Source organism: Nyctibius grandis, chromosome Z, assembly GCF_013368605.1.
Source record: "Nyctibius grandis isolate bNycGra1 chromosome Z, bNycGra1.pri, whole genome shotgun sequence".
Lineage (NCBI taxonomy): Eukaryota > Metazoa > Chordata > Aves > Nyctibiiformes > Nyctibiidae > Nyctibius > Nyctibius grandis.
In genome coordinates, this window is record NC_090695.1 from 54997137 (window position 1) to 55011402 (window position 14266).

The following is a 14266-nucleotide window of genomic DNA, read 5'->3' on the forward strand; positions in this document are numbered from 1 at the left end:
AGAAACACAAGCTCATCTTAGCCTGAGAAAGGCTTAGCATCAGCAGTGGGTGCATTATAAAATTCAGAGCTATTATTGCAAAGTGAAGGCTATACAGGTAAGCAAAGACTGTAAATCATGGCTAAGGCAAATCTCTGAAATGAGGATTTATGATCATCTAGTGCCACCCATCTGGGGAACCTACCATATTTAATTGTTTGTTTCAAAACCAAAAAAGACTGCTTGAAAAAATCTCACATCTCAGCAGCCATTATTGCTAGGTACTTCCTTCTCACTCATTATTTCTAGAATTCTTTTAGGAAAAAAAATTAAATACTAAAGCACACATAAAAATCAAGTAAATAGATGAGAAAAAGCATTTATATTGCTTTTGATGTTGAAGATTCTGCTAGTGAAGGCTGTGTTCTTTGAACCAGATCAAGGATGAAAATCAGCAGAGCCGCAGCACATCAACTCACATACCTTTGGAGCAAGTGGTGCTTCTTCCTGAGTCAAGCAGAGGGTTTTCATTCAGCCTGTGTGCTCCTTGTTCTGCTTCTTTGTTGATCCTGTCCCCTCATAGCCTGTTCCAAAGGCACAATTCAGCAGAAAAGTAAGTCAGAAAAAAGGAAATTACTAGTTGTGGGTTGCAGACTTCTTCCAAAGGGGCTGCTGGGACAGCAGTTCTGTAGCAGTACTCATAAATCGTAGTGAGGAGAAAGGAGGTCCTTGATGCAACAAAAAAAAAAGAGCCAGTACTTGACCATGAGGAATTTATAAAAATTTTTAGTTAGACAGGCACAGACACACTTACATAGGGTGTAGAACTGATTTCACCACTTCCCCAGCCCATTGCAGAAACCTGCATTTGTAAGAGTAGTGCGCGCTCCACATCCTCCAAGTACCACAGGTGTCATCCTTTCACAGTGGCCATTTCTAACCTTTTCATTTGCAGGCAGCTCAGTCTCCGGCTTTTACAGAGTTCGTGCCATTGACTACTGGGGGAAGGCAGGCCTGTCCTCTCTTCCTGTGGAGTATGTTGAAGCTTTCAAGTGACTCTGAAGAGTGGAGCCTGGCTTGGTGACTGAGTGGTGTATGCTCCCTGCAAACGGACAACTCCCCAGAAAAATAAACCCCTCCCAAGCTGAGGAGGGAGTATCAAAAGGACCTGATGAAGCAAGTTAGGAATGCAAGTTAGAAGCAACTGCCCCTATTAACTCTTCAGAGCTCAAAAGACAGCGTTATCAAACAGCCACAACTGACAACCCAACTGGTACAATTGTAAGAGGCTGCTGCAGGGCTGGGATTCAGCTTGGTAACTAGGAATTATGGGAATAAATATTTATTATTACCTATTTTACACTGAGCTAATGGCCAGGACAACTAAAGATTTATAGGGGTCACAAACTGCAGCAGGAACAGGACCATTGCTTCACTGTATGAATGAGGATGGCACCAAAGGCACAAAGAGTACCTGCCTGAGAGTGAACTGCCTGCCTCAGCTGCCAGGCTGTCTTCACATAATGGTTTGATGGAAAAGTGCACAGCAACCAGACACGTCCGGAGCATGAAGTGAAGGATCCCTGCTTCCCCACCAGTTAGTCACACATGCTCCAGTGGCTTATTTCAGAGCACTTGCCATGTCTTCAGATGTATGAGGTTCTTCACCATCTCACAGAGGGGTTTCCACCTGTCTCTCTCTGCATTTGTGGCTGTTATTTGGATGCCAGAGCTATTCCCCTCACACAGGCAGAAGAAGGCGTAGCAGCTCATCCTCAAAGGGGAAGGAGGCACAGGAAGTTGTAGCCTCCAGACTTCCCTGCCTTTTCTGCTCTCTGCTTCTGCCCAAGTCACCTGTTTGCACTGTGGCCATCAGCTGCTGCCTCTTTGTGGTGGAGGCTTTAACCCTGAAAGCCGCTCTTTCTCTCCATTGCTGTCACCCAGCCTGGCTTTCTACAGCCCTTACAGCTAACATCCCTCCCCAGCATGCCTCCCCTCTCAGACTGTTACTAAGAGACCTGAGACTTGGCTCTTGGCTTTGGGTGGCCAGGAGAAACCTGAAATGCAAGTTAGAGCCTTTTGTGTTTTCATATTATAGGAGAGCACACTCTTGAATGTAACAGGGCTGCTACTGACAAACAGTTAGGAAATTAACTGAGAACAGTTTGAGGTTCTGTGCTTTGCAGAGTGTGTGTAGGAGTGTGTGATAGCCCCAGATCATGGGCTACAGAACACCTCTGGCTGTCCTTGCAGCTGCCAAACACTTTATGCAACAGCAAAGTTCCCTGAAATTGCAGGGGTGTTTTTTTACTCTCCTCTTTTCACAACTGTCACAGTTTGAACTATGCCTTTAAAATGCTTGTAGAGGGAAGGATAATGCTAGTGAAAACAGCTGGAGTGTTTTCCGTAAGAGGAGCAATTTTGTCATATAAACAAATCCCCTACTGCTCTCTTTGCTGACATCAGCCACCTCGCCAACATAACAACAAAGACTGCATATTTGATGAAACGTTCAGGTCTCAGACAAAAAAGACAAGTTTGCATAATAGGAGAGAGCTGAGCTACCTCAAATGGCCTCACTTTTACAGCGCAGAAAAGAAACATACAAAAAGTCAGTATATATGAGATGAAGTCTTTTATTTCCTTACCTTCTGGTTACTTGTTCATGAGCTTATGCTGAAAGTTAGCCTTAGAAGATTCATTTTGTCACAGAATTCAGATTAAATATTTCTTGCCTCACTGAAGTTTGGATAAGGAGTGCTTGTCACATCCTAATCTGCCAATTCCTCACCCATAAAGGCTTGTGCAGAACAGACAATGGCCACTGGAGCCGACTTAATTGTTAACTTTCTCAGTTTCAAAAAAGTTAGTGAGAATGGAGATAGTACTTGGATGGCGATAGTAAAAATACATTTCAAAGTTGTTGTAACTGCCCCTAAGTGAAGAATCAGAATAAGCAGTTAAATAAATATAGGAATTAAGACATATTGTTTTGTCAGTATGAAGTGGAACCACAGAAAAAAATTGCTTTTAGAAGTATTCAAGTATAGGTCCTTGAGAGATTTCAGTGCGTCTGAAGCAGGGGAAGATGCAGGAGCTTGAGAGGACAGTTTACCCTGTTAGGATGTCCTATTTGAGTAGCCTTCTGCTTTAAAATTGTCCCACACTTGCATTCAGAATATAGCAGTCTTTGTCAAACCAAAGAGCATGCACTAGTTACAGGTGTTTGAAAAAAAATGAAGCATAGCTGTCGTGAAGAGTATTGATTTTGCTATGCAGGGATACAGTAGAAAATTTAAAGGTGTGCAAATAATGAAAAACAGAAGATTAAAAATCACGGCCCTGCTTTATTTAGCAGACAAGCTTAAATTATACCTCACACAAGTGAGGTCAGTAATGGCATGTATGAGGCAAGTGATGCAGAGCTGATGAGTCCTGGTGGAATGTTTGGTTTTTGCAAAGGTGCAGAACAGAGAATGGCGATTACTTACTCTGTCACTGTACTGAAGCCTGTCCCTGTGTCAAGTGATTTCCTTTAGGGCAAGCTGTTATCTTTCAGAAGATTTTAGGCTGGGAGTTCTGCTGGCCCAGGATTTCTGCTTCTCAGCAGTGACAGATGTGAGGCTTGCAGCTGCCTCTTTGAAGTGGTTTGTAAATCTCATGCTTACTTTTTTTGTCTTGTTAAAAAGCAAAGTAAGAGTGCTGTTTTCTCTGAAGTTTCAAGATATACTTTTATACATTGTTGTGTTGCTTATTGAAGCCCCAGAAAAGCAGAAATTTTATTTGCAAGGGCAGAGCTTAACATGTTGTAGATGCAAATAAAATCCAGTTTCCTAGGGTCAAGTCCAGCCACTTTGAACATGTGTCAGTAGGTCCTTCTTTTAGGGCTTCTACATTAAACATCATCCAAAGTGTGGAAGGCACAGTGCTTTTTCAGGTATTTTCCTGGCAGTGGCAAGTATGCATAGAAAGCAGAGCTGACCAAAAATAGTGCACTGTCTGTTCAGAAACAAGTTTTAAATATTCAGCCACATTTTTTTTTCTTCTCTTCTTTGGTGCTTTGGTATAAACTTACTCCTTTAAGCAATGAGCAAATCTAAACAATTGCAGCAGAGAAGACAATTTGATATTTCCAGGCTTGAATTTACTTCCAACAAAGTATAGACGTTTTGGGCTGCCCTTGTCTTTTTTATAATTTAATGTCTACAGAAAAATGCTACTTAATACTTGAAACTTGAGTTTTCTGTAACTATCCATCACTGACTCTGTCTGATAGAGCTTCCAAAATTGCGTGTTTAACTCTGCCATCTCTTCTGTGACCAGGCAGTGATCAACCCCCCATCACAGTTTCGGTTTTCAGAAGTGCCACATGTGCGTAGCGCTAAGTGGGAGTAGCAGGTGCTTAGTAGTTCTGTAGCATCAGAACCAAAGCAAGGCTGCAGACAGCTCAGTTATGTCTCTTGCTGACTATAAATCCGAATAGGAAAATCTAACTGCAAGATGGGATTGCCTGCTCTTCAAGCAAAAGCTTCTCAGGCTATTTAACACTTTTGCAACTGTTTGTTAAAATAAATGCTAGGGGAAAACCTTTCAAGGGAGTGTTTTATATTGTCTAATTGTGTATATACTGCATTTGTTACCATCTTTTGTGCTATCCAATAAAACCAGTTTTTAATCTTTCACATGAACCCTGTAAAAACAGGATCTGATCATTGTGTTCTGGAAACTGCTCAAAACTCTTGTGTCAACAACTTAATCTTGGGAAGTAAAACCTGTTCTCAAGGTATAAAAAGAGAGCTTGATTGGTGCAAGTTCCAACATTACATAAAAATGAAGCGTGAAGAGAGTGTGACCATAAGAAATTTCAAGGCTGAAGTAGAAACTTTCACGCATAGGTTGGCCAGTTACCACAGCCCAGGGAGAACTGGTCTAACTTAATATGATACTGTAGCATCCTATCTCAGGACTTGCAGTGTCCTTGCTGGGAGGAGGTTCACTGGCATGTGAAGGACAATATCCTTGCAGGGTTCCTCCTGCTGTTGCACAGTCGTAGCCTTTCTGTCAGCACTAAAGGACCTCCTGAGGACAAAACAACAGTCCTATTCATTCGTAAACAGCTTTTTCTTTTCTCTTGTTAGTGGAAAGTTTGTGCAGGACAGAAATCATGACTTGGCACCTATAAACGCACTTAAAACCAGGAATAATAGACTGGTTCTTGTCAGCCAGCTCAGACAGCAGACAGAAGTGTGTTTCCCTCTAGACATATCCTAGATGTTTTATGTTGAACTCAGTGGAATAACAAGAAAAGTATAAATCAGATCAGAATACTCTCATAGCTGCCTGCCCTACCCTACCTCATCTTTCACATTTCCTGCAGTCAGTGGAGAGAAATGGATATGAGCTAACTCCCATCTGTTTATTAACTCAGAGATCATATGATGAGGGCTTGCATGTGGTCTTCATGGGAACGTGTTCCCCCAGTTCCTCCAGGAACAATGCAGATCCTGGGGCATGTATAACTCGATGGTATATTCTCCCAGAATCACCACTATCTTCCTATGAACCTGGAGGCACAACCTTGTGTGGCAGAGGAGGGATTTCACTGTCTAACTCATCTGGACAGACTATACCAAGCACAATAAGTATGAACTTGGTCTTGCATATAGATCTTTCTTGCTAGAACTCCCGTCTGCTCTGATCACACAGTTATAACCATAGACATTAAAAATCCCACTTCTCTAGGACTGGTAGTATTGGTCTGAAAGTCCTGGCCAAAGGCCAGGCTCCTTTCAGCTAGGGGTTAGTGTTGTCTAATCACTTGTGATACAAGTCCTAAGTTCACAGATCTCCACCCCAATACTTCCTCATGGGAGAGGGGGACAAATAGTGAACACTCAATCAATGCACTGACCTTGCACTTAGTCCAGCACAAAAGGCTGATATTTTTTCAACACTCGATATCTCTATGTGTTTGTTTTGTTTGCATTGCCTGCTGCTGCTCTTCTGTTTCTGTCCTTAGTTTTAGATGGTAGTTCACCATCTTGTTCCCCATCAGAGTGGCTTTCCCTAGACCAGAAGAACAAGGAACACCTTTATTCAATGCTGGCTGAGACCCTTAGGAGTCCCGCCTGGAAATCCTGGGAAACACAAGCTTGAGGGACTTCCCTGCATCCCTGGGATAATGTCTCTGGCCTTGGAGATGAGTCTTTAGTCAGTGGTTTTTATGCTACTTCCAACAGATGCTGTAGCTAATCATTGCATACTGTAGATAAGATATTGTGCAAGCATCTTGCAGAAGTGGTTTTATAGTGTAGTGCTCTGAAGGTCTTTAGTGAGTATCATCAGCCTTGTGCCACATACCTTTTGAAAGCCTCAGGAGCGGGGACTGTTCAGCTTGGTCTTCCCTCTGTGCTTGGTAATTATGACCTGGAAAAATTTGTGTTGCTGACAAACTGCAGGGTTCAGCAGGGTGCTGGGGGTGTTCTGGACCAGTAGTTTTATTCATAGGAAACATGCAAAGTGAATGTGATTTTACTAAGAGTAGTGGGAAACACGTGTCAAAAATGCTGGCTCGGGTTACCCTTTCTCTACAAGGAGTTGTCTAGATACTGTTCTTTTGGTTCCCTCTATCTATGAAATTCTTGGCCGTAAAACCTGTCAGTTCTGTATCTCAGTTCTATACCTCTCAGATGCTGGAGGCTGAATTATGAAGGCAGTGGGGAGTAAATTACTGCCTATGCCATTAGAAATGCAAATAACTGATCATTTAAAGCAATATCGGAGTGTTATTGAAAGGAACATCTGCTTTATTGCATTTGTGATTCAGGGGCTAATTAGAAATACTCTGTGCAGATTTTTGAGTATCCAGATGTACCAGAAATAACCATAAGATATTACCAGGCAGCAAGAATCACACTATCAGCCTCAGCTAAGAGTTGTTGTGGAAGAGGATTTCTTAGCTTCGGAATTTAAATAGAAATGTTGTTGGGAGAGGTATGTTGTGTATGCCAGGGCCCTGCAGGCACCTACAAGCCTTTGTGGCTTTGCGCAGCCTCACCTGGGACCTCCACCTGCATACCCCTTGCCCGCGGTCCACAAACCCTCTTCAGCTCAGCCCAGTCCCCTGCCCCGTTGGGAGCCCTGCTGCAGGTAGCTCTGCCCCTGACCCACTCTCTAGTCCTGTGTGGAGCCACCTTGCAGGCATACCTGTGCCCTGCCCTCTGCCTTGCTGCTCTTGCTCACTGGCTGGACTTCCCAGGTGAAGCCCAGACTTTCCCTGTCATCATGTATTTATCTGACCATCAGCACTGTCAGGGGACCTGTCCCTGTCACCACCCCTGCCCTGCTCCCCCTGCTTGGTGCCAGGGAAGGGGACTGCCCTGCCTGTGCTGGGGCCACCCTTGGCTGCTGTCTCACGTCCCCTCGGTGAGCAGCCCTGCTCTTCCTACTCCCCGATAGGACAGCAGGTAACAAAAAGCAGTTCCAGAGGTGTTTTTTTAAAAAACATTTATTGACAAATGATGCGTTAGGTATCCCCTTGAAAATTCAAATATCAATACTGTATTGCACACAGTTTACAAATACCCCAACATTTTCATGTGTTTTTCAGGAAAAACACACTAGTCCATACTATTATTTTCTTTTTTCATTAGCTGGGTGGCAACTTCAAGACCAAGAGGTCTGGTTTCTGTGCTTAAGGATAGGATCAGAAGTATACTTTTAGCAGGCCCCTGGAAAGAAAGAAAAGTAAACTTTAGTCCTTGTAAGTAAATTTGCGAAGCGCTTAAACAGCCCTTTAGTCATCAGTGAAGCTGTAGCTACAACCTTCCTAGGGTACTTCTGAACCACAGTACAAGATCAGGATGGCAGGGTGCAAAAGTTGCTGTTTGCATTGCTCTGTGCCTGGTGGCATAGCACTTGTGCAGCATTTGCTAGTGCCAGCTAGCCATGAGTTTTCAGCTTATGTGAGCACCTAGGCATGAGCCCACAAACCAGCTACCCTCCCTCCGCTACAGTAAGCAATACGGAGGGGCCTGGGGCAGGGATACCTATACCAGTCCCATACCCTTGGGTGATGCCAGCTCTGTAGTGGAGGACTGGCTCATGCAACCATGTGCTGTTCAGGAGGTTTTAGCTGCTATTTCTTGTCCAGCAATGCAGAACACATGTTACTGTGGCAATCCTGCAGACCAGGTCCTCAGGCCTGGCTTAGTAAAGGGCCAATCTCCAGGCAAGGCAGTGTGTGTGTGTGTGAAGGGTGTGGGCACTCAGCTGCCATGAAGGAGGAATTTCTGTCTTCCACATAGCCCTAAAAAATTATGGGCCTATCTCATGGACAGCATATGAGCTAGAAAGTCAACTCCCATGCCTCCAGAGAAAAAGTTGTCTCAAAAGGAGTCTTAGACATGCTCTGTTCACATGTTATGTGTCACAACTGCTGACTCCCACTGCCAGAAGACACAGTGGGAATGACTGCTCAGAGCCCCTTGTCTCTGCTACTCATATCGCCCAGGACACAAATCATGGTGGAGCTAAGAAGAGTGACGGTGCTCCTTCCTGGAGGCAGCTTCTCCTTTCCTGGAGGACAGTGCACAGACCTAAGGCAAAATGCTGTTATCCAGGTGGCCAAGACAAGTATTTCCAAGTCCAGAAACACCAGGTTGTTACACCCATCCCTATCCTATCTATTAGAGTAACAATCCAGCACACAGGATTCCTACAGGGGCAAACTGAAGGCTGCAGAACCACCCTGTAAGAGGCTCTCTCCCTTGTGTGGACTTGCCTTTGCAGTTATTTTCTTATAACACTAAAAAAAGTTGCTAGAAGAGTACAGCTTAGTTTGCTACAGTTCTGTCGCATTTACAGCAAATGCAATCACCTACTGTACAAGCTGGCAGGGCAGCCATTTCAGCGATTTTGCTAATTAGCCCAAAGTACCTGACTGAAGCACGGGCTGGAACTGGCCAGACATGCAGATTTCTTCCTGCTTCTGACGCACAATGCGCTGAATGGCTGGGGGGAGGCCACGGGGGTTGCGTGAGAAGATCAGGGAGTAGCCATCATCGCAGGAGCCATCCTCCTTTAGACTGCGGCAGGCATAGGTAATGGCATAGTTATCATAGTCAGTGTCAATCACCCAGTAGTTGTCCCCTGAAACATCAGAACACACGCGTTTGTCACAGTGGGCAAAACAGAGCAGAGGTGGACCTAGTCATCCCACAGAGAGACACCTCACTTCAGCACATGGCAGGGATAGCTTCCCAAAGGATCTAAAGTCACCTCCCCCATCCAGTTTATCTGCACACCATGAACTGAAGAATTGGGACAAGCACAGGACACCTTGAGACCGTATTTCTCCCCGTGATGCTCAGTGCATTTTCATCTTTGGTTTCTTAGGCTAGAATTATTAAGAGGACTAGGACTTGCCAGGTTTTCAATGACAAAAATATCGCTTTATGTTTCTCGCTCAAGCGTGGCATACAGATTATATTTCGGCCATTCAGATTACATTTCCTATACAAGGAGCTGCAGCAGAACATGCCTCTGTTTTCCAGCCTAGCTCAACTAAGCGCATTTTGGTGTGGCTTACCTGCCAGTACTCAGTGAATGTACTTCTTTCTTACTCATTAGCAGGCCAAGTCCTGCCCAGCTTCCACAGCTGGAGTCCCACAGCTATGGGAGACCTGGGCACAATGTATGGGGTGTGCAGGGTGCATAACTGAGGTTCAGCAAAAGCAGTTTCTGCAAGGGGGACTTCAGTTAACAGCTCCGTTTTGTTGAGTCCAGCTGTGTCTCTCTGAGGAGAGCTGTGCCTTGCTGCTGGAGTGCAGGTGTGGGTCCACATGTCGCCTCCCATTAGCTGTGAGAAGTGCAAGGATGACTGACCCTCAGGACCTTTATAATAACAACTGCAGAGCCCAGGAAGTATTGCTTCCCTAGGTTCAGCACCCCACTTGGCTGTGCAAAATCCATGTGCGTGGCCCATTGCCACTAAGCTGCATCTTCCCTATTAATACATATGGTTTATAGGTGGGAGTCTCTGGATTCTGCCCCTTCTGTGGAGATAAAAAGCACTGCTTGGATAAAGCATCCCCCCCCCAAAAGGATGTTTTGTCTCCACTTGGAGCAATCTGCTCATATACTGAAACACACGAATCTGGGCAGCTGTAAGTTATCAACTAACACTGGGGGCTGGAAAAGTTCACTCACCACCGCTGGAGAGGTAGCTGGCCAGGCCCTGGTAGGTCATGTACATTTTTGCTGGAGTGGTTGGGTCAGGTACTGTATACTGAGCAGCCATGTCAGCACAGATCACCCAGAACCTGCAAAGAGATCCATGAGACTGAAGGTAAAACCCTGCGGCATATGAGCTTCCAATGGGTGTCCTTCACTCAGGACTCAGGCAAGAACCAGGCTACAGTTCAGCACAACTGCCCCAGGCATGGGCATGGCCTTTCCTAATGCAAAAATCACTGTTTGTCATTAAGTAATGCAAATCTGTGACACACACCCCCCCATCACTGACAGTGCATTGCTGCTGTCTGGTTCCCCCCTCTGCTGTGCAACTACACTGCGACTGGGGCAGTGCTCTGACACTCCTTCAGCTCAGCAGGCTTTTTACCACCCATTTCTGTACAAGCAGACAGACACTAAGCAAAACGATGGACGTCATTTCTTGGCTCCTTGCTAGCAGTTTGCAGAGTGAGCTGACCTGCATTTGGGCTCATTTGGGCTCACTGGCTTGCCTCTCTAACCCTTCCTAGCTCTGTTGGCACAGGGATGTCTGTTACAAGCACGGAAATAATTACAGACACTCTGCTGTCCAAGCTAGTTAAAGGTCTTCACACAGGTTGTGGGAACTCCACAGGTGCCTGAATAGCATATCTTCATCATCCGTTTCTTCTATTGCGCTTCTCTAGTTGGCACCTGTTTGCTTTGAATACCACCTGTGTCTTAGCACAGTTTGTCAAGCATTACCTGGATTTGTGAAACAGTGGACGGGTCTTCATCCCCTTCCTTGCACAGACTGCACTTCCTCTTTACCCTGCCATTGCAGAAGGGAGTCCCCAGCAGCCTTGAGAGCCCACTTGATTTCTGAAGAGTCCTTTCAGGAATTTTCCCACCCACACTATCTGGCATGCCTGCAAAGCTTCATTTGCCCCATCCCAAAATATCCTGGGGTGCTGTGCTGTTAAGACTTACAAAGTTCATAGCCCCATGCTCTACTCCATTATTCACTCAGTTAGCCAGGTTTTGGTAGCTAGTGTGTGACAGAACTAGTGCTAGCCTACTGGAAGCCCCAGATCTTCTTCTTTACACTCAGAAAGCTATTTAATCCCCATGCAAGCTGTAATTCCTTAGAGTGACCATGACCAACAGGCAACACTCTTAAGCTTCCTTCCATCTGTCTATTCAGGCATCGCAATGCCATCCAAGAGTTAACCATGTGTTTTCCTCAGAAGTCCATCCAACACTGTGTTGAAAGATCTGTGAAAGTAATGCTCACTTACAGTCCTCTCCTTCCTCTGAACCTCGCAGTGAAATGAGAGCTGTCCTGCCCTCACAGCCCCACAGGCTTCACTAGCTCATCTCTCTTGGTTGAAATTAGTTTCCCTAACTGCTCTATCATTCAAGACTTGACTTTATAATTAACTTCTGGCAGTAGTTTTGTGATGGACCCAGAACAGAGCCAGGCTGAGACGTAACCCAGGACTCAAAAGTGTCTAACCTCTGGCTTCTAATATATTACCTTGTTTGAGCTTCCCTTTTTGATGAAGAACACTCAGTCATGTTGTGTGCTCAGGATACATCACCATCCATGTCCCCCTCCTCTAGTACCTCATGGCAGCAGCTAGAGCTGAGAGTCAAGAGAGCTCACCCAAAAAGCTTCACTCGGCCTTTGGATGACGCTGTCATTGTGCCATCTTCCTCCACGGTGTATTCAACAGAGATGTTGTCCTGAAGGAAAAGGCCTTCTGGATCCTTCTTGGCCAGGGCATACCATTTTCCTGCATACTAACATGAAAGACTATTAATATCTGGATTAATCACCATGGCAAGATTAGCACAAAAGCATTTTTGTAAACATAGTGCCCTTCTAACTACCCATTGCCTGGCCTACAGAGAAAGCCTGAGTTTGAGTGGGTGTGTAGCACACAGGTCCTGCAATGCCATCTGACGAGCCCTTGCCTCTGTGCCAGGAGGAGTGGGTCTAGCAGCTCCACACTTCTGTGTGTGTGTACTTGTTGTTATGTGAAAAGTTCCTGTCACAGTGACCCCACACTGAAAGCTTCTCCCATCCCAAAATGCCTGCTGGGAGTCAGGCCTGTTCTTCCCTGCTCCCATTCAGGCCCCTGCTTTTCTGTGGAAGATGCCATCAACGATACCAAATTGAAGCTACAAAGACCTTAACAAGCTGGCTGGAGACACTCTTGTGGCTGTGGGGGGCCACAGTAGATCTCCAACGGTGAAAAGGGTCTACCCAGCAAGGCAGAAAGTGATGATTCTGTGCACTGTGAGGAGGAAAGGATGTGTTGGGGAGACTAGCAGCAGAAGGACATGGAATGAGATTAAGGGGAAGAAAATTTCTAGGAAAAAATGGGTCCCTGAAAATGTACAAGCAGTATTTAGTAAAATCAAAACAAGATATAAGCAGGTGACTGGCAGACAGTAGGGCCCTCAAAAGTTAACATCAACAGTAGAAATGTTGAGGAAAGCAGAGCTTTGTTGTATTAAATTTCATTCTGCAGTGAATCTAATGAGATCTGCTTGGCAAGTTATGTGCTTAAGCCTGAAGTGGAGTCCCTAATTGCCAAATACAGGAGCCTGAGAAAAACTTTGACTTTTTAAAACTGCGGTGTTCCCAAAGCTCTCCCCAGACATAGGTTTATTTCCAGCAAAGCTCATCTTGTATAGAGGAAGCACTGGCCCCACTCCAGCTGCAGCTGGAAGTGATGTTTGCTGAGGAACAGTCAAAATAGGTACTGGCACACCTGTCTGGACCTTTCCAACACCAAGTTAGTCCTGATTTCCTCTTCAGAGGCAGGCAGGTTAAATGCTGTGTTTAAACAAGAGTCAGTCTGTGTTCAGGATACCCAACTAGATAAATCTTCAGTTTGCTATGACTCCCAAGAATGGTTGGTGGTGGATGCAAGTCTCCCAGGGCATGTGTTTGGGCTTTCTTTCTGACAGGGATCTTAATTGTTTCATTCACAGGACCACTCAAAGCTGAGATCTGTACTGAGCTTTGAGCTAACAGAAGATGACATCTACCAGAATAACATCCTTGACTTTCAAGGCCGGTTTTACCATAATGCTGAGAAGGTTAAACAAGTAGTGAGAAAAGCAAGCTACAGGAACAGTGTCTGAGAGACAGCATATGAAAGAAGTTAACTTCTTGGTAAGGAACCCCTTTAGATTAACACAACCCATAACCTGGAAAAACAGTTTATATATGAAGCTTCTTCACATATACTGTTGAAGTAACCATAATTACCCTTTTTGGATCAAAATTGTCTTTCACAGAGAAAGACTCCACTGCACAGGTCTGAGCTAGGCTGTATTCAACAGTAGAGAAGATTGAGGCCAGGAAAACATACTGTGAGTATTTCATTCTGCAAGACAAAAGCAAACACGGAGGTTTATTTCATGCAGTAAATATGGGTAGCTAGTGCTGTGCCTACAGATACATCCCCTCATTTTAAAACTAGTTTCTTTCCATGATGAGTAGACTACGAACTCCTCCACTGAGAAACCACTGGGTCATTGTGATGCCTAAATCAAGCCAAAACTGAGCATCAATGGCAATTACTTTGCAGGAGTATTTTGCTTGTCAGTAGTAGTATTGTGGTTCATGATATATTTACATTATAAATCAAGTGAGACTCTGGATAAGGTTGGTAAGAATTGATAAAAATGTGAATTATTTGTCTCGTCTGGTATCCTGGCTCATCTGTATCTCAGCATATTTGTTTCTTAAGCTTTGGGAAGACAGCACCTGCATATACATTCTTGCAGACTATTTAACCTTCAATACCTGTTCTGATGCCAAGATAAAACACAGCTACCTGAAACTTGGCTGCAGTATCCAAGCTGAGCTACCAACCCAGGACTTCCAAACACCCGAGCAGCTACTCTGTTCCCAGCTGCTGCCATACAAGCTGCACTTTCTTGCTGCAAAATATGCTAATCTGGCCCGCCTCTGCTGAAAAGAGACCTACCTGGAGACGTGGAGATCCCTGAGACTACTCTGCTTCAGTCTTTGGGCTGCAGTCAGCAGGAGAGTTTT

At 44.9% G+C, this 14266-nt stretch overlaps 2 protein-coding genes across 2 annotated transcripts in view; one reads left to right on the forward strand and one right to left on the reverse strand.

Annotated features, from left to right (window-relative positions):
• IDUA (alpha-L-iduronidase) overlaps nucleotides 1–4639 on the forward strand; it is a 48938-nt gene extending 44299 nt beyond the window's left edge. The window contains exon 14 of the mRNA XM_068422580.1: nucleotides 935–4639. Coding sequence (XP_068278681.1) covers nucleotides 935–1035 — 101 coding nt within the window. The 3' untranslated portion in view covers nucleotides 1036–4639. The remainder of the gene's footprint in view (nucleotides 1–934) is intronic.
• Nucleotides 4640–8902: 4263 nt separating this feature from the next.
• LOC137676698 (purpurin) lies at nucleotides 8903–13591 on the reverse strand. Its single transcript, XM_068423682.1, has 4 exons — nucleotides 13475–13591; nucleotides 11858–11994; nucleotides 10189–10301; nucleotides 8903–9129 (listed from the first exon to the last, which is right to left on the reverse strand). The coding sequence occupies exons 1-4, from the start codon at nucleotides 13589–13591 to the stop codon at nucleotides 8903–8905; spliced, it is 594 nt and encodes a 197-aa protein (XP_068279783.1).
• Nucleotides 13592–14266: the final 675 nt, after the last annotated feature.